Source organism: Protomyctophum bolini, assembly GCF_963924005.1.
Source record: "Protomyctophum bolini genome assembly, chromosome: 5".
Classification (NCBI taxonomy): domain Eukaryota; kingdom Metazoa; phylum Chordata; class Actinopteri; order Myctophiformes; family Myctophidae; genus Protomyctophum; species Protomyctophum bolini.
The window spans coordinates 6,934,992-6,960,458 of record NC_137866.1 but is presented as its reverse complement, the minus strand read 5'-3'; the positions used below and the strand labels follow the sequence as shown (position 1 = coordinate 6,960,458).

The following is a 25,467-nucleotide window of genomic DNA, read 5'->3' as shown; positions in this document are numbered from 1 at the left end:
CCTCCCTCACTGCGGTCCGCAATAACCCAAAACGTGGTCAACGCTGAACTACCACATGGACCATACAGTACGTACAGAAAGACTTCCAGTTAAGACATTCTGGGCGGGAACCAGCTTTTGGTGTTATAGCATTATGTTCATGCTTTAGCTATTGAAAAATAGCAGATCTACAAGCTCGTACGAGCTTGTAGGTCTGCTATTTTTTTTAAATCGTGAAAATCTGCCTCACATTTTTTGAATATATATTCTTTCAGAGTTTCAGTTTTAAACTCAAATCTTTGCTTCTGGGCCTGGAACAACATATTTTCAGATGGGGGTCGGCGGCATATTACATATCATTTTTGGAGTCCTTGACATGAAATATTGAGAACGACTGATACAGAAACATGAGGTTTTTCAGAAACATATTTGTTTTTAAAATTTCGACCTCAGGCCTAAATAGGTTAACCCATTTTGGGCGGGAACCCCTTTTGGTGTTTTAAACATTGTCATAATTTAGTTATTGAGTTATTTTTTGAAAAATCATGAAAATGTGCCTCAAATTTGGAATATATTATTTCAGCACGAACGTTTTTAACTCAAATCTTTGCTTCTGGAGGAGTCCCTGGAACAACATATTTTTCAGATGAGGGTCTCGGAGGCCTTGGGGGGGTCCTTGACATGAAACATTGAGTGATATAGGCCTATATAGAAACATAGGTTATTTCAGAAAACAACTGTCTAGAAGAAACCTTTTCAGGCCTAAATAGGTTAACTTGCAGCTGTCTGTCTCTCTTTCCCTTCCGAGACAAATTAACTCTGCCGTCAGATGCTGGCGCTCCCATGGAGCAGCCTCTGCGTCTTGGCATGGTGCGTGTCTGGGAAAGAGTCGTTGGTCTGTAGCTGGAATGTTCTGGAGGGAGTCTGCACAACCACAGCAGCAGCAGCAGCTCTGGTTTTAGTATTAGCTTATCCCATTCTGACCTGAGATCAGATTCATACGAGGTTTCCACTGGACACACAATGGTCTGATTAACCCGTTCTGACCTGAGATCAGATTCTAAAAATGTCAGTCATTCTTCGATTTTTCAAAAATAGCAGACCTACAAGCTCGTAGCGCGCCACTCGGTGGCGCGCTATGAGCTTGTAGATCTGCTATTTTTCAATAGCTAAAGCATAACATGATGCTAACACCAAAATGGGATCCCGTTCAGAATGGGTTATTTGTCTTTGCCCAAGAAACCACCCCCCAAGAAATTAAAACATCCTAACTAGTCAACCACACACAGTCACTATTTTTTGGTAGAGAGCTTATAGCTAAACGTGAAGTATTAAGTGTTTTTGAACATATAGGCTAAATTGTAAAAACCTGTCCCGGCCGACCTTTAACACATTTTGACCTGAGATCAGATTCTAAAAAGGTCTTCTATACATCCTGACGGTTTTTCTGAGAAGAAAAAAAAAGCTATGTTTCTGGTGTTTCTATCCAGACGCAAAAGAGTTGAGTTAAAAACGTTCGCTCTCTGAAAGAATATATATTGTTCAAAGATTTGGGCCACATTTTCACAGTTTTTTCAAAAATAGCCGACCTACAAGCTCGTAGCGCACCACTCAGTGGCGTGCTATGAGCTTGTAGATCTGCTATTTTTCAATAGCTAAATACAGCCCTAATAATCTAAAAACAGTTCCATAACAAAGCTATATATAGTTACAGTTCCCATTGTAAGAATGTGTGAATGTGTGGTGGTGGGATTAAGCCACTATGGCATCTGTCTGGACTCTGGACGGGCTATAACCCCTGGGTTTGACCCACACCCCCTGAACTCTGACCTTGCAGTGGAGGACCACCACATGCTGGGGGTCGGAGGTCAGCCACGTCTCCATGGCCTTACACATGGCACAGATCTTATCCAGCGGCGGGGCGTGGAGGTCGGGCCAGCCAAAGTCGTGGACCTGGTGGTGGGTGTGGGGGGGGGGGGGGGGGGTCCGTGGCACGCGGTGATTGGAGGAGGGGACAGGGAGAAGAGAGAGAGAGGGAGGGAGCGAGAGAGAGAGAGAGAGAGGAGAAGCAACAGAGAGAGAGACAGATGTTTCAAAGGGGTTAGGAGGAAGCTCGGTTAACATATGTTGAATGTTGAATGGTTTTCATTATGTGAATTGAACTCTGGGGGCCTTGATTGAACTGCGGAGTGTTGTGAAAATAAAGGAAATGGTAGCTTTTATAATAGTCTAGTTAGCCAGAATGTGAACCCGGACATGTCGAGTACACCGACGTTTTATGTTAGAAATGTTGAGTATGGGTCCCCAGCATGTAGAAACTGGCGGATGCTAACTTGCATTATATTGAGCAATTTTCATAATTGGCATAATATGTGACCATACCATTAACAACCTATAGAAGGCAAAAAAGAAAAAGGAAATATTTCATCATGCTTTATGTAGCATGCATGTGACATGTCAATCTAGGGGGTTTTCATGATGCTGAATCCGTTCCAAGCATTCTCTTTTGCACAAAATAAAACACTCCTTTGGCTAAAACGGCCATAGCCATCATCATAATGATAAATGTGATGATGTCAGCACATTTGACAAAGAATGTATATTTTTGTGTTGGTCTACTGTATGTGTGCAATGCTAATACAATAGAATTAAAGGAAATGGTATAGAGATACTGTACCTTTGGATTCAGTCGAGTTATGTCGTGTCTCCTTTCAGACAGGTTGAAGAGCTGAAAAGACCATTCGTTTCATCATCTCAGAGGTGTACTTGTACAACTTCACACATTTGACACAGAGTACAGTAAGACTGACTCATAATCATATCTATCCACCCAGTTTGCAATTTGAGAGTATACCTAAATGAAGAGTAGAAGCATGCGTGTACAACTCCACGTTGTACAGTAGCCTATGTAATATTATGCAAGGCACCATGAAGATAAATAATACAATCTCTAAAGATCTTCAATAAGCTGTACTGTATACAGTATCTCTGCTGTCGGGAAGAGACCACTTAACTCCAAAATGTTCATTTTTCAGGAAATGAAAAATATGCATTTTTCAGGAAATCTGAAAATAATCTTATATTTTGAACACAAAGCAATAGTGGCCTCATCAGAGTTGGTGTCGTGACTTTATACTGTATATACAGTAGACCAGTTATTTGTTTACAAACATTGGGACTGGGCCGCACGCACGGGTGACTGTTTCATGTAATCAATTCCCAAAACAGAGGGAATGCTGGTTTCAGTTCATTCCCTATATGTATACATGTATGTACACAATCATGTATGTAATCTGACACCACCACTGCCATATCAAGCACAAGTAGAGTCATTACGTCGTACGCTGGCACGGCGCATATACACATCAAACAGAGATCTAGAGATCTTATCAAACCTGGGGGTCCTTTAACCCTATCAGTGCCGGAAGTGCTTCAAAATAGGAGCTCTGGGTGGCCGGGGTTGTCTCAGCGCTTTTACTCTGAAAGCCATGACCCGGGAAAACAATCTACTAAAAAAAAGTTGACTTTACATTGCTAGCTTACATTGCGATCATTTTAATTTATACGATATATGATCCAAAAAGCCTTCATATTTTGCGGGAGAGAGACAGATGAGGAGCAGAAATGAAGCGCCAGCATATCGATCCGTTCATCACCACGGAGAGAGCGCCCTGGATTAGGAGATACGAGTCATTCTTTCCGCCGCGCTAACATGTAAGTCAACGGTAAGCTAATATGAGCCCAGAGCGTTAGCATACGGCAGCCGAAAGGCGAACGGGGCCAAAAAAAAGAAAATAGGAAGAATTCTGAATATTCTTATCTCGGCCCGTATCATTGAGGATGCGCTAGGACGTCCAGCGACGTCTAAGGTAATCCTTAACCCATTCTGAACGGGAACCCATTTTGGTATTAGCATCATGTTATGCTTTAGCCATTGAAAAATAGCAGATCTACAAGCTCATAGCGCGCCACCGAGTGGCGCGCTACGAGCTTGTAGGTCTGCTATTTTTGAAAAATCGAAGAACGACTGACATTTTTAGAAGGTCAGAATGGGTTATTCAGACCAGTGTGTGTCCAGTGGAAACCTTGTATGAATCTGATCTCAGGTCAGAATGGGTTATTCAGACCAGTGTGTGTCCAGTGGAAACCTTGTATGAATCTGATCTCAGGTCAGAATGGGTTAAGACGCCTAGGGACGTCTTGCATACAGAAACTGTTAAGGATCACAGTTCCTAGAGGCTCTCCCCCGGCGTGTGTTCCCTCACCAGAAACTTGTCCTGGTGTTTGGACTTCAGCATGGCCGCCACCTCCTTGAGGTTGAGCCGGTAGCGCTGCTCCTCCAGCGGCGGGGGGAAGAACACGGAGATGATCCTCTCCGTGATGTAGGTCAGGTCAAAGTCGTAGTGGCGCTCCATCACGCGCTCCATCACGCGGTCAACGCTGAAACTCCTGGACACCAGAGAGAGAGAGAGAGAGACAATGGTTAACCCATTCTGACCTGAGATCAGATTAAAAAAAAGTCTTCTACAGTTTTCTGAAAAAGCTATGTTTCTATGTCAGTCGTTCTTTTTCTCCAAATCGGCCGATTGTAGCCCGATACTGATACCGATCTTGTGCATTATAAGGGGACATTTTTCTGTCCCCTTGTCGAAACCGAGGTCAAAACTGTTCCTTCCTGTGTGTGTGTGTGTGTGTGTGTGTGTGTGGGGAGAAAGGGGAGAATGTTTATAGGCCTGTCACAAAGATTGCAAAACGATATTATACTATATCTGATTGACTTTTATACCACTTAACCCATTCTGACCTGAGATCAGATTCTAAAAATGTTTTCTGAAAAAGCTATGTTTCTATGTCAGTCGTTCTTCGATTAAATCTATATACCAAATCTATGTACCAAATGAAAGCCCGAATTTCGTAGTTTACATAGTATTTTGATTTTTTTTAAATGAGCAAAAAATGAGCGATTTATGATTTAAAGAAAAGACGAGAGATCTTGGCTCTTTGCGGAGGAAAGAGGAGGAAAAAAGACAGACAGCTAGCTAACTAACTAGGCTAGCTAGCTTCTAGCCTGTTGTGTGTTGGTGATAGTCTATTCTCCAGGCTGGGAAGCGTATTTGAGCGAGTATACAGCTACGTGGTTTTGTTTATTTTCTGTAAAGTATAACCCAAATACTCCTCCATACTATAGCCATATAGAATAATTCTGTGTTTGCAAACACACCGTCCTAAAGTCGGCTCTTCGGTGCTACTGAAAATGTCTGACGAGCCTAAATCATTTCGGCACTACAGCGCCGGAACAGCGGTACAATAGGCCCTTAGATGGGCAGAAACGAGATCTTCACTAGATGGACAGAACGAAGTGGGACGACTGAAGAAGAGGGATGAACAAAAGGACAGTTTTGCACTGCAGAAAGTAAATGTATACACAACCAAATCCTCAGTGTTAATGAAGCTCGTAGCGCGCCACTCGGTGGCGCACTATGAGCTTGTAGATCTGCTATTTTTCAACAGCTAAATTATAACATAATGTTTAGAGACATAATGTTTTTCTCACCTGGGTAGTGTGTTTCTCTGTTTGGTGTAGGTCAACGACTTAGTGGACCCCTGAGGACAAAGAAACATTCTATAAGACTATACAAAACTTCACAAACAAACATCCTCACAGTTTGACATGATTCATAATGCCGGTGTGTTATACTGGACAAAAGATACTCCTGTGGAAAGGCTATATTATATTCACCCTATAAACAATTTAGTATTATTTAGTATATGTAAGGTTTTGCCCACTCAAATGGTAGGCTACCTCGTCAGATAATCCCCACACATCCTACAACAACTTCACTGTAGTAGCTTTTCATAAATTATATTTGTACTGTACTGTCTGCTGTCATGAAGGTTTATAGTTAGAAAAATAAATAAATAAAAAGTCCAGCTGTCTGCTGTCCAGTCTCTCCCACCCCTCACTGGGGAAAACTCTGGGAGGAAAACAGAAACGGGGTGAGTTGTCTTGTTACTGTTGTGTGATGGTGTCACATGCCAAAAACAGCAGATATATACAGTGCAAGCTCACATGGTGACACATTGTGAGCTGGTAGATGGGCTGCTTTTGCCACTCGACACCAAGTGTGCAACAAAGACTAAATCAGGCTTAAACTGACAGTAACACTCCGTTCAGCCCCGCTAACGAGAACACAAGGCTCTCAGAACGAATGGTCTGGTGGTCTAGGTTGTGTGTAGAGAGAAGCCTTGCCTCTAGGGGCCGCTATACCGGGGGGATTTTTATCCTTTAGTAAAAACACTAGTGAGTGTCCCTGGTCTAAAAACAAACAGGATCTAATCCCAAAGAACACACATACAGTACTTCCTCTGACAGGTTGGAGAATTACATGATAGATAGCATCACACTCTGGGGGGTGGGGGGGGGGGGGGAGGGAGGGAGAAAGCGACCTTTGACCTTTAAAAGCACCTTTATTAAAACTCTGCGCTACATGAAATATGTCACTTAAAAATTGCAGTTAGCTCATATGAAATAGACTACCAATATAAATAACACCAGTCTGTGTTCCCAGTTCCCTCTGTTTTTTTGCTGTGCCAGACAGAAATAAAATTAATCATGTTTATGTGCAACCTTTTTATAATATATTGGCCCAAACACAAACAGTTCTTTAGAGAGAGAGAGAGAGAGAGAGAGAGAGAGAGAGAGAGATTTATTTGTACATACATTGTTTTATCTGGATTGTCTTGTTCCACTTTTGCTTTGGCAATGTAAACGTACCGTATGTTCTCGTGCCAATTTGAATTGAATTTAATTGAATTGAATTGAATTGAATTGAATTGAATTGAATTGAATTGAATTGAGAGAGAGAGAGAGAGAGAGAGAGAGAGAGAGAGAGAGTGCATCTGGTGAAGTGTTCTCACCAGGTGTTGGATGTGTCGAGATGAAGTGGTCCCTCTGCGCTGCTGGAGGTAAGGAATGGAAGCGCGGTGGAGTAGAAGTGGAGGAGGAGAAGGAGAGCAGAGAGGAGGAGAAGAAGGACGCGAGGATGAATGGCGAGGAGATGGAGAACGCAGGGGTCGAGAGGACGGAGAAATGGCAGAGGAAGGAGATTGGGGGGAAAAAGAAAGTTAATTCAACAAACAGACTCCCTGATGGATAAACATAACTACTTCCTTTAGCAACGTCAACATTTTCCTCTCTCTCTGGACAGGAGAGGACTCCTGCTGGGGCTCAACGCAGAGCAGTTGACCAGTCAGAAAATAGTTTGTGTCCTCTTACCATGTCATTGGAGGGAGCAGGGATGCATGCCGCGGTCACCTGGGAACACACAGACAGAAACAGGCAACATGATGAGGGTGGCGATATACTAGATTGGGAGAAAATGTTTTTCTTTTGTCTTGAAGGGGCATGTTTTGCACAATGTGACATCAGTCTTGTCATTATGTCTGCCCACGTACCGTACGATCTCTGTGATGATTCATATACAGTACAGTTTGTTTACCCCAGTCACTGATACTATAAAATCTGATATTTTATTTTTTATTTTTTTCTATGAATCTGTGACACCCATACTGTTACAAAACGGAAATAAAAATATTTTGAAAAGAAAAGACACACACACACACACACACACACACACACACACACACACACACACACACACACACACACACACACACACACACACACACACACACACACACACACACACACACACACACACACACACACACACACACACACACACAAAATAAAAGTTTATTTAAAATAAATATTGTAGGCCTCAAGATCAGGTATAGATCATAGTTATAGTCACCAATGTACTGCAGTTTTTAAATGTACAAATATTTATTTCAAAAAATACGTACATAATAGCTAGTATAACGACTAGTCGACTCCATGTCAGTCGACATGTAGTAAACTAGGCAACTAGTCAACTGGTAAAAATGACTAGAAGTGAATGCCCTGACACACAGTCACACACACACACACACACACACACACAGTCACACACACACACACACACACACACAATCCCACCCGCTCAATTTGTCTCTTGTCGTTTTCCGATTCAGGAAAATGGGAAGGGCGTTGTCGAGTCGAAGTAGGATATGAGCAACAGGAAGGGCTTTTCCTAAAACAATAAAATACTGAAAAATGCAACAGAAAAGTCATGCAACTCAACTCGTCCACCTGAGCAGACAGCTGTGGCCATATTTAGAGTCAGCAGCAGATATAGTGATAGTTTGTACACTTGTTTAATCGTTAAGACAGTCATATTTAGAGTCAGCAGCAGATATAGTGATAGTTTGTACACTTGTTTAATCGTTAAGACAGTCATATTTAGAGTCAGCAGCAGATATAGTGATAGTTTGTCTACTTGTCTAATCGTTAAGACAGTCATATTTACAGTCAGCAGCAGATATAGTGATAGTTTGTACAACTTGTCTAATCGTTAAGACAGTCATATTTAGAGTCAGAGGCAGATATAGTGATAGTTTGTCTACTTGTCTAATCATTAAGACGGTCATATTTAGAGTCAGCGGCAGATATAGTGATAGTTTGTACACTTGTCTAATCGTTAAGACAGTCATATTTAGAGTCAGCAGCAGATATAGTGATAGTTTGTACACTTGTCTAATCGTTAAGACAGTCATATTTAGTCAGCAGCAGATATAGTGACTTGTCTAATCGTTAAGACAGTCATATTTAGAGTCAGCGGCAGATATAGTGATAGTTTGTACACTTGTCTAATCGTTAAGACAGTCATATTTAGAGTCAGCAGCAGATATAGTGATAGTTTGTACACTTGTCTAATCGTTAAGATAGTCATATTTAGAGTCAGCGGCAGATATAGTGATAGTTTGTACACTTGTCTAATCGTTAAGACAGTCATATTTAGAGTCAGCAGCAGATATAGTGATAGTTTGTACACTTGTCTAATCGTTAAGATAGTCATATTTAGAGTCAGCGGCAGATATAGTGATAGTTTGTACACTTGTCTAATCGTTAAGACAGTCATATTTAGAGTCAGCAGCAGATATAGCGATAGTTTGTACACTTGTCTAATCGTTAAGACAGTCATATTTAGAGTCAGCGGCAGATATAGTGATAGTTTGTACACTTGTCTATTCGTTAAGACAGTCATATTTAGAGTCAGCAGCAGATATAGTGATAGTTTGTACACTTGTCTAATCGTTAAGACAGTCATATTTAGAGTCAGCAGCAGATATAGTGATAGTTTGTACACTTGTCTAATCGTTAAGACAGTCATATTTAGAGTCAGTGGCAGATATAGTGATAGTTTGTCTAATCGTTAAGACAGTCATATTTAGAGTCAGCAGCAGATATAGTGATAGTTTGTACACTTGTCTAATCGTTAAGACAGTCATATTTAGAGTCAGCAGCAGATATAGTGATAGTTTGTACACTTGTCTAATCGTTAAGACAGTCATATTTAGAGTCCGCGGCAGATATAGCGATAGTTTGTACACTTGTCTAATCGTTAAGACAGTCATATTTAGAGTCAGCGGCAGATATAGTGATAGTTTGTACACTTGTCTAATCGTTAAGACAGTCATATTTAGAGTCCGCGGCAGATATAGTGATAGTTTGTACACTTGTCTAATCGTTAAGACAGTCATATTTAGAGTCAGCAGCAGATATAGTGATAGTTTGTACACTTGTCTAATCGTTAAGACAGTCATATTTAGAGTCAGCGGCAGATATAGTGATAGTTTGTACACTTGTCTAATCGTTAAGACAGTCATATTTAGAGTCAGCGGCAGATATAGTGATAGTTTGTACACTTGTCTAATCGTTAAGACAGTCATATTTAGAGTCAGCAGCAGATATAGTGATAGTTTGTACACTTGTCTAATCGTTAAGACAGTCATATTTAGAGTCAGCGGCAGATATAGTGATAGTTTGTACACTTGTCTAATCGTTAAGACAGTCATATTTAGAGTCAGCGGCAGATATAGTGATAGTTTGTACACTTGTCTAATCGTTAAGACAGTCATATTTAGAGTCAGCAGCAGATATAGTGATAGTTTGTACACTTGTCTAATCGTTAAGACAGTCATATTTAGAGTCAGCGGCAGATATAGTGATAGTTTGTACACTTGTCTAATCGTTAAGACAGTCATATTTAGAGTCAGAGGCAGATATAGTGATAGTTTGTACACTTGTCTAATCGTTAAGACAGTCATATTTAGAGTCAGCAGCAGATATAGTGATAGTTTGTACACTTGTCTAATCGTTAAGACAGTCATATTTAGAGTCAGCAGCAGATATAGTGATAGTTTGTACTTTGTACACTTGTCTAATCGTTAAGACAGTCATATTTAGAGTCCGCGGCAGATATAGTGATAGTTTGTCTACTTGTCTAATCGTTAAGACAGTCATATTTAGAGTCAGCAGCAGATATAGTGATAGTTTGTACACTTGTCTAATCGTTAAGACAGTCATACAGTCAGCACCGCTGTGGAAATCCACAAAAACAGTAATTGAACCTAAGCATAAACTGAAGGAGCCTCAAAGCAAAACAGAGGCTTTGGTTTAGGAGGATATAGAGATTAGGCTGACGGTATACTGTACAGTCTTGAAAAAAAAAGATGTGCTACACACAGGGAACAATGGACAATAGCAGTCAAGAACCTGTCTCTGGTCTAATGTTGCCCTATCTTCTAGGAATCCTGATCATCAGCAAATTCATCTAAATTTTGTTCATCGGACATACTTAACTCCCCGCAGATTGTGTGCTATGCGGATTTTAAATAACCATAACTGCACTTTCTGCACTCCGAACACCATAGGTACATTCTTTCATATGGTGTGGGAGTGTCCGGATGTCCTCACATTTTGGAATCTGGTTGCTGCTAAACTTTCGATTATACTACAAATTAACATCACACCCTCCCCATCTCTATTCTTATTAAATGACGTATCCCAGTTGCTATTAAATAATACCCGTATTCGTGTCTTCTTTGCTGGCGTAACAGCCGCAAAGAAGATGGTTGCTTCGCGCTGGAAACCGCCTCATACATTGTCATTTCGCCAATGGGCTTTGACCTTTCTAGATATCATTTATCTAGAAATGTCTACAGCAAGATTGCATGGTGCAAAAGAGGAAAACATCGAGATTTGGTCTAGTATTGCAGATTTGGTTACGGGCATGATTTAATCATTATTATTATTGTTATTATTATTTTCATTCATTTATTTATTTTTTGTTCCCATTTGCACAGTAGTAAGAGTACTGACATTTTTTGGCATCTTTGGTCTCGGGGGGAGGGGTGGGTGGGATTGTTTGTTTTTGTGTTTTTTGTTTCTTGTTTTCTTTAGTCATTCATGATGTTAACGTATCTTATTGTGATTTTTTGTCTTTAATAAAAAAACATTTGATAACAAAAAAAAAAGAACCTGTCTCTGAATTGGGGAAAAAAATATATGTTTGAATTTAATTTGTTGCTGCTGGGAGCCATGCCCCCTTTATATATCACCTAAAACAACCTTGTACAGTATATATCCCATCCATAAAACTGTACATTAGGCAAACAAGAGACTGAATGAATGAGCTCAGACAGAAGACACGTCTGGAAAAGTATTTAGACATGAAGTAAACTAAAAGTACAGCTTGTTTGTCAAATATCAGTATAGGCTACACAGTATGTGCGTTGAGGAGTCACACACACACACGCACGCACGCACGCACACACACACACACACACACACACACACACACACACACACACACACACACACACACACACACACACACACACACACACACACACACACACACACACGCACACACACACGCACACGATCACACACACACGATCACATGCACAGTCGCACACGCAGCAACATCCTATTCATAATGCGCGGTAGCCTTTAGGTCAATGAACTATAGTCTCTGGCTCAAGGGAAACAGCAGCTGAACAGCACCGCTAATGAACATGAGCTACAGTCACGCTTACATAACACACACACGCACGCGCACACGCACGCACACGCACACACGCACACCAATAATTTAATCATCACTTTGTGGTTTTCGTGCGTGCATGTGTGTGTGTGTGTGTGTGTGTGTGTGTGTGTGTGTGTGTGTGTGTGTGTGTGTGTGTGTGTGTGTGTGTGTGTGTGTGTGTGTGTGTGTACGTGTGTGTGTGGGGCTTTGTTTGGGCGCAGGAAAAGGGCATGGGCCTGTGTCTATCTCATTGTGCATGGAGGGAAGTTACATGTTCTTTGAACAAGGGGGTTGTTTCTGCAGTATACGTGTGTGTGCGTGTGTGTGTGTGTGTGTGTGTGTGTGTGTGTGTGTGCGCGTGCATGCATGTGCGCGTGCGTGCGTGTGTGTGTGTGTGTGTGTGCTATTTGGCTGTCAGTTCTTTCTCTACAGTATAGAAGAAAAGCACAAAGTAACAAAAATTACTAGACGCTTGACAGCTTGTTTGTCAAATATCAGTGTAGACTACAGTACACACACACACACACACGCACGCACACGCACACACACACACACACACGCACGCACGCACACACGCATACACACGCACACACAAGAGACACCTAAAATACAATCATGACTGAAAACATTCTGTCAGACCAGAGTCTTAATCTGTGATTGGTGAAACAGCGTGAAAGGACCACTTAAAAATGCTCTTAAAAAACCCATTCTGGGCGGGAACCCCCGGCCTTTTGGTGTTAGCATTATGCTATGCTTTAGCTATTGAAAAATAGCAGATCTACAAGCTCATAGCGCGCCACCGAGTGCCGCGCTATGAGCTTGTAGGTCTGCTATTTTTTGAAAAATCGTGAAAATGTGTCGCAATTTTTTTTTAACGTTTTTAACTCAAATCTTTGCTTCTGTCAGGGTCCCTGGGACAATATATTTTCAGATGGGGGGGTCGGCGGACAATTACATATATATTTTTCGGGGTCCTTGACATGAAATATTGAGCACCACTGATATAGAAACATGGTATACTTCAGAAAACTGGAGGATTTCTTTTTTTTATTTTTATTTCGACGTCAGGCCTAAATGGGTTTCAAAATAACTATAATAGCTAAAAAAATAAACCTTGTAGTTCTGAATTGATGCTGGAGGGAAAAAGACTCCCTATCTCTACAGGCTAATACAGAACTAGCCAATGTCCCTCTGCATGACTCAGAGAAAATCTCCCACTCCCTCGGGAACAAAATAATCAGCCTTCATTCTTGTGTGTGTGTGTGTGTGTGTGTGCGTGCGTGCGTGCACGTACGTGTGTGCGCACGTTCTTGCACGCACACGTATCCGACTAGGGTTACATGTAATGACCTGGAGCAAGGATCACACCACGCCAAAAACAGGATAGCATGCAGGAAGATACAGGAAGTGTACAGTACTGTATGTGTGTGTGTGTGTGTGTGTGTGTGTGTGTGTGTGTGTGTGTGTGTGTGTGTATGTGTGTGTGCGTGTGCGTGCGTGCATGCATACATACATACGTGTGTGTGTGTGTGTGTGTGTGTGTGTGTGTGTGTGTGTGTGAGAGGAGATAACGTCTAATGTCCTGTTACGTGCAGCAGGGACAAGAAAAAATAAAACACCATTCGGAGAACCAAGAATACGACCCGATAAGACTATCGGAGGACATGCAGGGAGAGACCGACCGGGGAAACAACTGGACCGCTGGGACGGAAAGCCACTTCAAAGGGAACGGCATACTGTAGTTATTAGTTATAGCCTGAATTATACTTTGTGTCGTGAGCTACTGTATATAGGGCATTCCCTTCTAGTCATTTGTACTAGTTGACTAGCTGCCTAGTTGTTTAAAGATGGAGTGCCACCTTTTTTTCCCCACCCTAAAACATGATCATCAGGTATTATTACAATATAAGGGGGAATAACTTTTTCCAAAAAGTGTACAGTATTTGTTAAAATCATGCTTTTATGTGGACACGCCCACCAGTTCATTAAGTATGCCTGGTTTGCCTGGTGGGTGGTGATGGGTGGAGATCCACCTGAACTGAAGCCACACCCACAGCTGTAGTTGTATGATAAAGGGGGAGGGGTTAGGGGAGGGGCTGATAGTGTGATGTCACTATATTACTGTTTACTTCATTGGCCCGTTGGGGGGGTGAGGGGGCACTACACAAGATTCCATCTACCCGCGCCAACACTTACGCACTTGACTTCCTGCTTCAGAACTCCACCCAGCCCTCCCTCCCTCCCTCCTACCCCTCTCTCTTTCTCTCTCTCGCCCTTTTCCATGACTGCTGTCAACTAAATGAATCCAATAATGTAATGCAGGTGGGTCCTGCTGGCAAACCTCAGGGCCCTGACCCAACACTTGGTAATCCTTCCTTCTCTCCATCCCTCCCTCTCTCCCTCCCTCCCTCCCTCTTCAACCTTCCCGCCTTTTCTAAACCCCTTCTGACCTCTTCTCTCTCTCCACCTTCAACTCCATCTCCTGTTCACACTGACTACACACACACACGCATATGCATCCATATAGTTCGCCAATACATGCAAGCACATGCCCCCACAACGCAGACTTATGTGAATCACACACACACGCACGCACACGCACACGCACACACACACACACACACACACACACACACACACACACACACACACACACACACACACACACACACACACACACACACACACACACACACACACACACACACACACACACACACACACACACACATTCCTCCCATCCCTGGGTTCTAGCTATAAGCTGCTGCTGTGGTGGTGGTCGGTCTTTGATCCATCAAAGCCAGAGGAGCATGCCTAATGGATAATGCACAGCCTCACCCTGCAACGCATGGCTTCAGTCTTTAAGGACCAGCCGCCCTGGTATGTTATTATAGTGTGAGAAAAGTGTGTGTGTGTGTGTGTGCGAGTGCGTGTGTGTGTGTGTGTGTGTGTGAGTGCGTGTGTGTGTGTGTGTGCGTGTGTGTGTGAGTGCGTGTGGGTGCGTGCGTGCGTGCTGTGCGGACTGAGCAGAAGGTGAAAGGAAACTTGTTAATTTAACTTGTTAATGTCTCCATCTTCACTCCTTTATTTAACTATCTGTGATGTCTAGAGATGTGTGACCGTCGAATAACTCGGCCTATATATAAAGCTTACATTTATTAATTGATTGATTATAACGACATAAACCATTTTTTCAACTTGGACGTCCCTATATTTTGGGCATGTCAATTTTAGGGCGAAGACACGTCGACGTTTTCAGAAGTGTGTAGCGAAAATAGAACATCTTCAGGCTCAAGACGCACACGTTGTGACACATTGTGAGCTTGTAGATCAGATAGCTTTGTACAAGTTTGTATTATATAGAGCTTACGCCATTTTGGGGGCGGGAACCCCTTTTGGTGTTAGCATTATGTTATGCTTTAGCTATTGAAAAATAGCAGATCTATACAAGCTCATAGCGCGCCACCGAGTGGCGCGCTATGAGCTCGTAGGTCTGCTATTTTTGAAAAATCAAAGAACGACATAGACATAGAAACATAGCTTTTTCAGAAAACTGTCAGGATGTAGAAGACATTCATAGAATCTGATCTCAGGCCCCGTTAGCAGAATACAGCTATAAGGGGCAGCGGTTGGCCGAACGGTTTGCGGAGCGGTCTTGATAATCGGAAGGTCGCTATAGTTCGTATCCCCGGACCGGCACGTAAAAAATTACCACAGCTGTAGTGCCCTTGAGCATGAAATGTTCTATATGAGCAGGGCCTGGCTGTAAACAAGTTCTTGAGCTTATAGTCCAGTTATACCCTGGGTAAACATGGTATAACTTTGCTTTGCTTTGCGTATGTCCACGTACGTAACAGCCAAGCTCTTGGCTTAACCCATTCTGACCTGAGATCAGATTCTAAAAATGTCTTCTAACATCCTGACAGTTTTCTGAAAAAGCTATGTTTCTATGTCAGTCGTTCTTTGATTTTTCTAAAATAGCAGAACCTACAAGCTCGTAGCGCGCCACTCGGTGGCGCGCTATGAGCTTGTATAGGTCTGCTATTTTTCAATAGCTAAAGCATAGCATAATGCTATAACACCAAAAGGGGTGTGAGTGACCATTTCTGTTTGATGCATACAGCACACTCTCCTGCCCCTGCCGCGGTCCCCCCCCCCCCCATTCCATTCAAGCCTCACGGGAGATCCAATTAGAGACCAAAGATGAAAGCTGCAGTCCAATCAGCGGTGAAAGCTGACGCTGACCATGACCTTGCGTGCTTCCTTCATCAGCGTCATCATCAGAAGACAAAAATAAGGGGAGAGAGAGAGAGAGAGAGAGAGAGAGAGAGAGAGAGAGAGAACTTTTCTAATTGGTACTTAGTATACGTTTTGGACGGAAACCCCTTTTGGTGTTTTAAACATTATGTTATAATTTAGCTGTTGAAAAATAGCAGATCTACAAGCTCATAGCGCGCCACCGAGTGGCGCGCTACGAGCTTGTAGGTCTGCTATTTTTGAGAAATCGTTAAAATGTGGCGCAAAATCATTGAAAAAAAAAGTTTTTCTCCTCTGGTGAAAAGCTGTAATTTGCGCGATGGCATGTCTCTCAGTCAAATCTGGTCACATATATATTTCAGAGCTAATATTGGCTTCTGGGGGGGGGGGGGGTCCCTGGAACTATACATATTTTGAGATGGGGGGGGGGTCCGTGGCCCAAATAGAGATAATTCTGGGGGTCCTTGACATGAAAAAGGTTGAGCACCGCTGACACATAGAAACATGGGTCTTTCAGAAAAACGTTAGGATTTAGAAGCCCTTTTTTTTTAATCGACCTCAGTCCAAAATGGGTCAATTTGTACTGTATAGTGATCTGTTATGCAGTGCATGACACACTGTACGCGACCGCGTATAACTCAGGCTTAACCAGAGGGGTGCTGGCTGATGTAACTCAGGCTTAACCAGAGGGGTGCTGGCTGATGTAACTCAGGCTTAACCAGAGGGGTGCTGGCTGATGTCACGGCCATTAAAAAGCCACACCAAACAAGACGTCTGGTCTGGTTCATGTTCTATGTGCGCTAGACAGGTACACACACACACACACACACACACACACACACACACACACACACAGGTACACACCAGCCCGCCGTTCCACATACCAAGAAGAGGCCTTACTATAACAGATGCAACTGGAACTCCCTATATATACAACCCCCAAAGGTATACTGTGCACATTTGTAGAGGGCAGAGAGAGAGAGAGAGAGAGAGAGAGAGACAGAGAGAGAGAGAGAGAGAGAGAGAGACAGAGAGAGAGAGAGAGAGGAGCTTATGAACTGTATGTTTTCTTTAATTCTTTCAAATTATAAAGGTGTCTGAACAATTTAAACTGAATGAGTTAATATAGGAAGGATCTTATTTATATGTATGCTACTATTCCATACCTGCATTGCCATCCATTCGGGCACCCGGTAGGTATGTCTGTCTGTGTGTGTGTGTGTGTCTGTGTGCGTGTGTGTGTGTGTGTTGTTTCCCCCCCCCCCCAAATTATTCTGTTTCTTTTGATGTCTTCCATCGATGTCTTCCATTCTTAAACGGAACAGGAGAGATCAAAGGCAAAAACGGAGAGCTCTGGAGAGATAGTTTTGGCAAGGTTCAGTGGAAGGGCTCTAGCAGTTGGGTTACATTATGGCTATATACAGTAGAGTACAGTACAGTACAGGAGGCTTCCTGTTAAAGCCGAAGGGGATTTGAGGAAACAGTTATAGATCAGATACTGTACGTGAGGAAAATAATCAACGGTATATAATATTTTCTGTCTCGAATAATTATCTTTGAGAGTAAAATGTGAAAAGTCATAAATATACGGATCTCTCTCTTTTCTGAAGCGTAACTTCCAGGAGTCTTTTTTTTACAGCTGTTTTGAGGGGTTGTCAAGGCTTAGCCGCTGTGACTGTCCTTGAAATACAAGCCGCGCATTTAATAACCCCTTTTGGTGTCAGCATCATGTTATGCTTTAGCTATAAAAAAAAATAGCAGATCTACAAGCTCATAGCGCGCCACCGAGTGGCGCGCTACGAGCTTGTAGGTCTGCTATTTTTTGAAGAACGGTGAAAAGTGACAGGAGAGTGTTTGAGAACGACTGACATATAGGAAAAACATAGCTTTTTCAAGAAAACTGTCAGGATTTAGAAGACATTTGCAGAATCGTTCCCAGGTCAAAATTGGTTAATTATGACAAGGTGGGCTGGGCTTTGGACTTCACCGGAGGTTTGGGGGGAATTAGAAGAATACTGGACAACTCAACCCGGTGCGTGCCCGTTCTTCCTCCCGGAATTTTCACCATAACTTTGTAATACTATGCTATTGGCTGTTTGTATTCTCTTTGGAAAAACATAAAAAGATACTCCTGTGGAAAGGCTATATATTATTTTACTTATATTGACCCTATAAACAATTTAGTATTATTTTAGTAGCCTATATGTAAGGTATTGCCCACTCAAAAGGTACCGATCGTCAGATAATCCCCACATATCCTACTACAACTTCTGTGAACATGTGTTGTTATTTCATTCATATAGTTACTTTGAGGTGTATTATGGATGTTTTATTTGCTTGTATAACATTGACGATGGAAGTATATGGAAGTGTGTACGTAATTCTATTTCTGCCTCTTGGCCAGTTCCCACTTGTAAAAGAGACACATCGTCTCAATGAAGTGTTTGCTGGTTAATAAAGTTTAAATAAAATTATACAAGAAGTATAATTTACATAATATTATACATCATATATTATCCCATTTTGGGGCGGGAACCCCTTTTGGTGTTAGCATTATGTTATGCTTCAGCTATTGAAAAATATTTTAGAAAAATCCAAGAACCACACTGACATAGAAACACGGCTTTCTCAGAAAACTGTCAGGATGTAGAAGACATTTTTAGAATCTGATCTCAGGTCAGAACAATGGGTTATACTGTACATACATCTGTCTATAAATGCACCAGGTCTCTGTGTGTACATCTGTACTGTACTGTACAGTATGTCTGTAAATCCAACGTAACTTGACAACCGTTCGCCCCACCGATTTCAAATTCGTCGCGCACATTCCACAGAACCACGGGGAGTGCAGTCAGTGCCCAGCGGTGACCAGAACCAGCACAAAAGCCTCTGCCCGCGGGCCCTCTGGACAGGGCCCAAATTATAGCCTTATTGATCACACCTGATGATCACCCCCAGATCTCTATATCTATATATCCCCGTAAGACCCGGATATATTTCTACTTGCTAAAAAAAAGAGATTTCAACCTTACTACTACTTTGTGCTACTAGGACTAGGAAAAAATATGTAAAAAAAAAAGAAAGAAAAAAAAAAATAGTTCCCATGCCAGGGTGTGGCATGGGTGCGAATCATGCACACATACACAAACACATACACATTTTTCTGAAAAACCCATGTTTCTATGTCAGCGGTGCTCAACCTTTTTCACGTCAAGGGACGGAATTATTATCTCTATTGGGCCACGGACCGTCGGACCCCCATCTCAAAATATGTAGTTCCAGGGACCCCCCCCCCCCCCCCCCCCCAGAAGCAAATATTTTAGTAAAAAATGCTCGCTCTGAAAAATATATTCAACGATTTGCGCCACATTTGAACGATTTTTCCAAAAACCGCAGACCTACAAGCTCATAATATAGCGCACCACTCGGCGGCGCGCTATATGAGCTTGTAGATCTGCTGTTTTTCAATAGCTAAATTATAACATAATGCTATAGTTAAAACACCAAAAGGGGTTCCCGCGCCAAAATGTGTTAAAGCAGGAATGATGACACACACACACACGCACACACACACACACGCACGCACACACACACAGCGGCCACAATCAACAGCCGCCCCATCTTTGCACGCTCCTTCCGAGCCAAACAACGGGCAGAGAGAGAGGGCAAAAAAAACGTGGACCAAAAATAAACACATATAGGGGATTCACACAGACATCAACAATGGCAAAAACTCTCCTGCTGTGAAGGAAACGAAGCAACAAGCGGGGCCCGTCATTACAGATCACCAGCCTGTCATCCCACCCTCTGTGGTGGTGGTGGTGGTGGGGCTGGCCTCAGCTGTTTCACTGAGTCAAGTCCATGCTATATGTGACCGGATTTGACTGAGAGACTGCCATCACGCAAATTCCAGCTTTTCACCAGAGGAGAAAAACTTTTTTATTTTTTATTTCAAAAACGAGTTTATAGCACAGGCAGACTATTCACATACTAGAGCATGTCTGAAACAAATGTCAGAGCTGAAATCGACATAAATGCCCAAACATGTAGCTATAGGTGTAATGTTATAGAGACCACCACAGAAGTGAACCTTTTCAAGCCTGTTTTCTCAACTCGCTGTTTCTCTGCAAGACATTATACTCTATAAGACATATCTCCAAAACTGGTGGGTCAAACTGAACAACCAATATGTCAATTTGAAGCTATATGATTCCCTGCTTTCATATGACATGAAAAAAACGAAAATTCTAAAACATCCAATGGCAGTCCCTCAGTCAAATTTAGTCACATATAGTAGATGGACACAAACACGCACACACGCACACACACACGCGCAGTGGTACACAAACAAAACTGAAGCCCAGGGTTCTGAGAGCACAGACTTGTGGTAAAGATGCTGACTCACTGCAGAACAGACCATCAGCGACATGGAGGCCTGTGTAGTCACACCGTATATGACTGGGTTCCCCCACAACAACAGCTGGCCATATTTAAGAACCCTGTTTACGTAGTCTGGAGTAACCACTGTCTGTCTCTTCCTGTTGTGTTTCGGGGCAGACAGACCAGTTCCAGTTCCAATTAGCCAGGCTTATCCTCGCTTACCAGCACACACATACGCATGCACACACACACACACACACACGCGCGCACGCACTTGGCAGAGTCCCCACATGGGTAAGCTATTAAATAGCAAATTTTGTCATGCTTATGGTTGTAACTCTCATCAACATCGCACTTTGAGTTACTCATTCAATCCCTGATCCCGGAACCATTATCACAACACACACACACACACACGCGCGCGCACACGCACACGCACACACACACACACACACACACACACACACACACACACACACACACACACACACACACACACACACACACACACAGAGAGGTTGGGTGGTGGAGGGGTAGCCAGGCCCATCACAGCAATTACCAGAGTGGTCTGTGATACTGCTGTGACTCCTTAACAGTTAAGGACGTTAAGAGTCATGTTCCTGTTTAATATCGAGGCATTCCAAAGTTTTGATCCAATTATCCAGGATGACTCACGCTGTACAGTGTGGACATGAGAACCTGGCCAGCAGCCATCTCTCTGTAGGAGGCGAGCCAAAGGCCACGCAGCGGCCTCCTCACTACCAGAGCAGCCATCTCTCTGTAGGAGGCGAGCCAACGGCCACACAGCGACCTCACTACCAGAGCAGCCATCTCTCTGTAGGAGGCGAGCCAGAGGCCATAATGCAGCGGCCTCACTACCAGAGCAGCCATCTCTCTGTAGGAGGCGAGCCAAATAAAGGCCACTAGCGGCCTCACTACCAGAGCAGCCATCTCTCTGTAGGAGGCGAGCCAAAGGCCACTAGCGGCCTCACTACCAGAGCAGCCATCTCTCTGTAGGAGGCGAGCCAAATAAAGGCCACTAGCGGCCTCACTACCAGAGCAGCCATCTCTCTGTAGGAGGCGAGCCAACGGCCACACAGCGGCCTCACTACCAGAGCAGCCATCTCTCTGTAGGAGGCAAGCCAAAGGCCACGCAGCGGCCTCCTCACTACCAGAGCAGCCATCTCTCTGTAGGAGGCGAGCCAAAGGCCACGCAGCGGCCTCCTCACTACCAGAGCCACAACAAGAGAGTCAACGCCGGTCAAAGTGGTCATCATTAGGGTGATCCAGTTCATTTGAGGGACAGAAGTATTATGCTTCATTTTCATTTGTATGCTATTTTAACAGGCTTTAAAAAAAAACACATCTTGCAGGAAGAGACGATGAGAGAGCTTTACAAACGGAAGGCCAACTATTAGGGCATTTTGAACACTGACGCAATTGCCTGTCATCAGTCAAAATGTGGGACAATGTGTAGTAGCCTGAAAAGGTCTTGGAAATGAGGGACTGTCCCACGCAAAGAGGGACATCTGGTCACCCTTTCGTCATCATTCAATGTCCTCCATAACAGCACTGAACAATATTGTTTATATTGTTTAAGCGGACATTTTATTGTGCAGTACGACAACCCAAAACGTTTTTAAATGAAATATTTTCTGAAAAACCTCATGTTTCTACATCAGTGGTTCTCACAATAATTCATGTCAAGGACCCCAAAAATTACATGCCGACCCCCCATCTGAAAATATGTTGTTCCAGGGACCCTCCCCAGAAGCAAAGATTTGAGTTAATAATGTTCACTCTGTAATAATATATATTCAAAGATTTGAGGCACATTTTCACGAATTTTCAAAAATAGCAGACCTACAAGCTGGCGCGCTACGAGCTTGTAGATCTGCTAACAGCTAAATTATAACAATGTTTTAAAACACCAAAATGCAGGGGTTAATATTCAAACTCTCGACTGGCTCTCTCTACCTGACAATGTTTTATGTATTGCTCTAGTGGCTACAGCTGGCTCAGTGAAGCCTCGGCAACGGAAACCACCCAAACTCAGCATCGAAAAGAAAAACAGTTTGCGGTCAACGTTCAGCTCAGACCCACGGAACATTATTATCCCATTCTGACCTGAGATCAGATTCATACGAGGTTTCCACTGGACAACACACTGGTCTGATTAACCCATTCTGACCCGAGATCAGATTCTAAAAATGCTTCAATTTTTAAAAAATAGCAGACCTACAAGCTCGTAGCGCGCCACTCGGTGGCGCGCTATGAGCTTGTAGATCTGCTATTTTTCAATAGCTAAAGCATAACATGATGCCGACACCAAAATGGGTTCCCGTTCAGAATGGGTTATTACAACTCAAACATCTAACTTTTGGGCTGCGGCGACTGAACATGGTTGCCGTGGTAACACAGTGACATCACGGGTATAGGAAGAGGTCTTGAACTTGAAGGGTCTCCCCCCCCCCCCCCCCCCCCCATCTGACAGGAAGTCAGCAGGACGGTGTGGATGTTGGGGGTCAGCTGTGATTGGTTGAGCTGTGGTGTGCTCTTTGCCGGGGTTTTGGGAAAACACGTTTCTTTACTGATGTGTTGCAATATTTAATCCATGTCCTTCCATCGTTTCCACTGTTATACGTTATCTATAGACCAATCCAGGAACGGGTCTCATGGTCGCAGCTTATACGTATTTCCTGTAGGCGGACTCGACGTAGCTGCGGGGTTTAAACCCTCACCAGGCGCACCTCTTCTACTACAGTGAACGGTAGAGTGACTGTTGTTTTAGTCTGCCTCAAACGTTCTCGGTGGATATTTTGACATTCCGTTTTTTTTTATCTTTTATGTTGCCACTATACTGTTGGAGCAGCCATAAACTACCTACACAGGTTCATCTCGATGTTCTGGTGCATCTTTGTAATGTTGGTGTTTAGTAAAAAGCAGGTAAAAGAGTAACGTTTGAGGCAGACTAACATCAGTCACTCTGTGCCTGGTGAGGGTTTAAACCCTGCAGCTACTGTTATTGAAAAATAGCAGATCTACAAGCTCATAGCGCGCTACGAGCTCGTAGGTCTGCTATTTCTTTTTAAATCGTTAAAATGTAGTGCAGATCATTGAATATATATTTCAAAGCGAACATTTTTAAGTAAAATATTTGCTTCTGGGGGGGGGGGGTCCCTGAAACTACATATTTTGAGATGGGGGGTCCGTGGCCCAATAGAGATAATTCTGGGGGTCCTTGACATGAAAAAGGTTGAGCACCACTGACATATAGAAACATAGGTTTTTCAGAAAGATGTTAGGATTTAGAAGCCTTTTCTTTTTAATCAAACTCAGTCCAAAATGGGTTAACTTAATATTGTACATTAATTATTCATTTATAATTGAAGTCAATGCGATCAGATCGGGCATTAACCTCGCCCGAATATGGAGGCATTAGGTCATAGATTATGTCATAGATGACTGATGTCAAGACATATCCAAATATGGAGCTCCCGTGCCGCCTGGAAGAGATAATGCAATCCACTGAGGGCACCCGCTCTAATTGTGTTTATCATGCTTTCCTGGACACGATAAGCAGCAGGAGCTAAGCGCAAAACATCACTCCTCTGGCTTCCGTTATGCCTTTCTTTCTCTCTTTCATCATCTGCACTGTATAGTATACTGCACAACCAGCTCAGCGGCCTTGTGGTTATAGTGTCCGCCCTGAGACTGGGAGGTCGGGGGTTCAATCCCCGGCCGGGTCATACCAAAGACTGTAAAAATGGGGCCCAGTGCCTCCCTGCTTGACACTCAGCATCAAGGGTTGGATGTGACATACTATAGCGTCATGTCCAGGGGGTGTACTTGTACATCAAGCTGCCTCACGCTACAGAAACAGGAGATAGGCTCCTGCCCCCTATGGGCCTCATGTCTCGGCAAAGGCTACCTACTGTACGGCACATCTTTTAAAACAAAAGTACTCTCTGTATATTGGTGACTGTTCTCCTGAGAACAGGGGTAGGAAAACAGTTGACGAGCAATGTTGTTCTTCCGTCCACCTCGCCTGTATCTTACTGCGTGTGTGTGTGTGTGTGTGTGTGTGTGTGTGTGTGTGTGTGTGTGTGTGTGTGTTGTACGGTACATCCGCTTCTTGTGAAGACGAGTGGGCAGTTTAACCCATTTTGGACTGAGGTCGATGAAAAGGAAAGGCTTCTAAATCCTATAACATTCTTCTGAAAAACCCATGTTTCTATGTGTCAGTGGTGCTCAACCTTTTTCATGTCAAGGACCCCCAGAATTATCTCTATTTGGCTACACGGACCCCCCCCCCCCATCTCAAAATATGTTGTTCCAGGGACACCCCCCAGAAGCAAATATTTCCATTAAAAATGTTCGCTCTGAAATATATATATATATATATTGCGCCACATTTTAACGATTTTTCACAAAAAAAGCAGACCTACAAGCTCGTGGCGTGCGTCTATTTTTCAATAGCTAAATTATGACATAATGTTCTAAAACACCAAATGGGGTTCCCGCGCGAAATGGCTTAACAGCAGGCTGCTTAGCCTTTTGACACATCCCGGGAGAGATGGACGAGGAGATGGACGCACATGCAACCAAACTGAGAAAATAAAGACATGTGTTTGAGCTTATGGTGAGCATGGGGTTTGTAATTAGAGTATTACACAATGCTGCACTTCCAGCATATAGACCGTTGTGGACCGGCTGTCAGTCAGTCAGTCAGTCAGTCAGTCAGTCAGTCAGTCAGTCAGTCAGTCAGTCAGTCAGTCAGTCAGTCATTGTTCCCGTGAACAGCTAGAAACACAAGTCAGTCAGTCTAGTAGATATAGAGTCACTCACTCATTCACCAGTCACTCAGTCACTCAGTCAG

General features: G+C 43.1%; 1 protein-coding gene across 7 annotated transcripts in view; it reads right to left on the bottom strand.

Annotated features, from left to right (window-relative positions):
• The window catches only part of LOC308315881 (tensin-2-like), an 89,393-nt gene that overhangs the window by 29,554 nt on the left and 34,372 nt on the right, over nt 1–25,467 (bottom strand). For 6 of the 7 annotated variants that reach the window (XR_013964092.1, XM_080764122.1, XM_080764124.1 and 3 more), the window contains exons 4-9: nt 7,256–7,294; nt 6,898–6,939; nt 5,534–5,583; nt 4,245–4,428; nt 2,657–2,707; nt 1,810–1,932 (exon numbers count right to left, since the gene is read on the bottom strand). Coding sequence is in view for 6 of the 7 variants with exons in the window: in XM_080764122.1 (XP_080620248.1) it covers nt 1,810–1,932; nt 2,657–2,707; nt 4,245–4,428; nt 5,534–5,583; nt 6,898–6,939; nt 7,256–7,294 (489 nt within the window). In the remaining variant the exon portion in view is untranslated. The remainder of the gene's footprint in view (nt 1–1,809; nt 1,933–2,656; nt 2,708–4,244; nt 4,429–5,533; nt 5,584–6,897; nt 6,940–7,255; nt 7,295–25,467) is intronic. The other variant, XM_080764123.1, reaches the window with a different exon arrangement.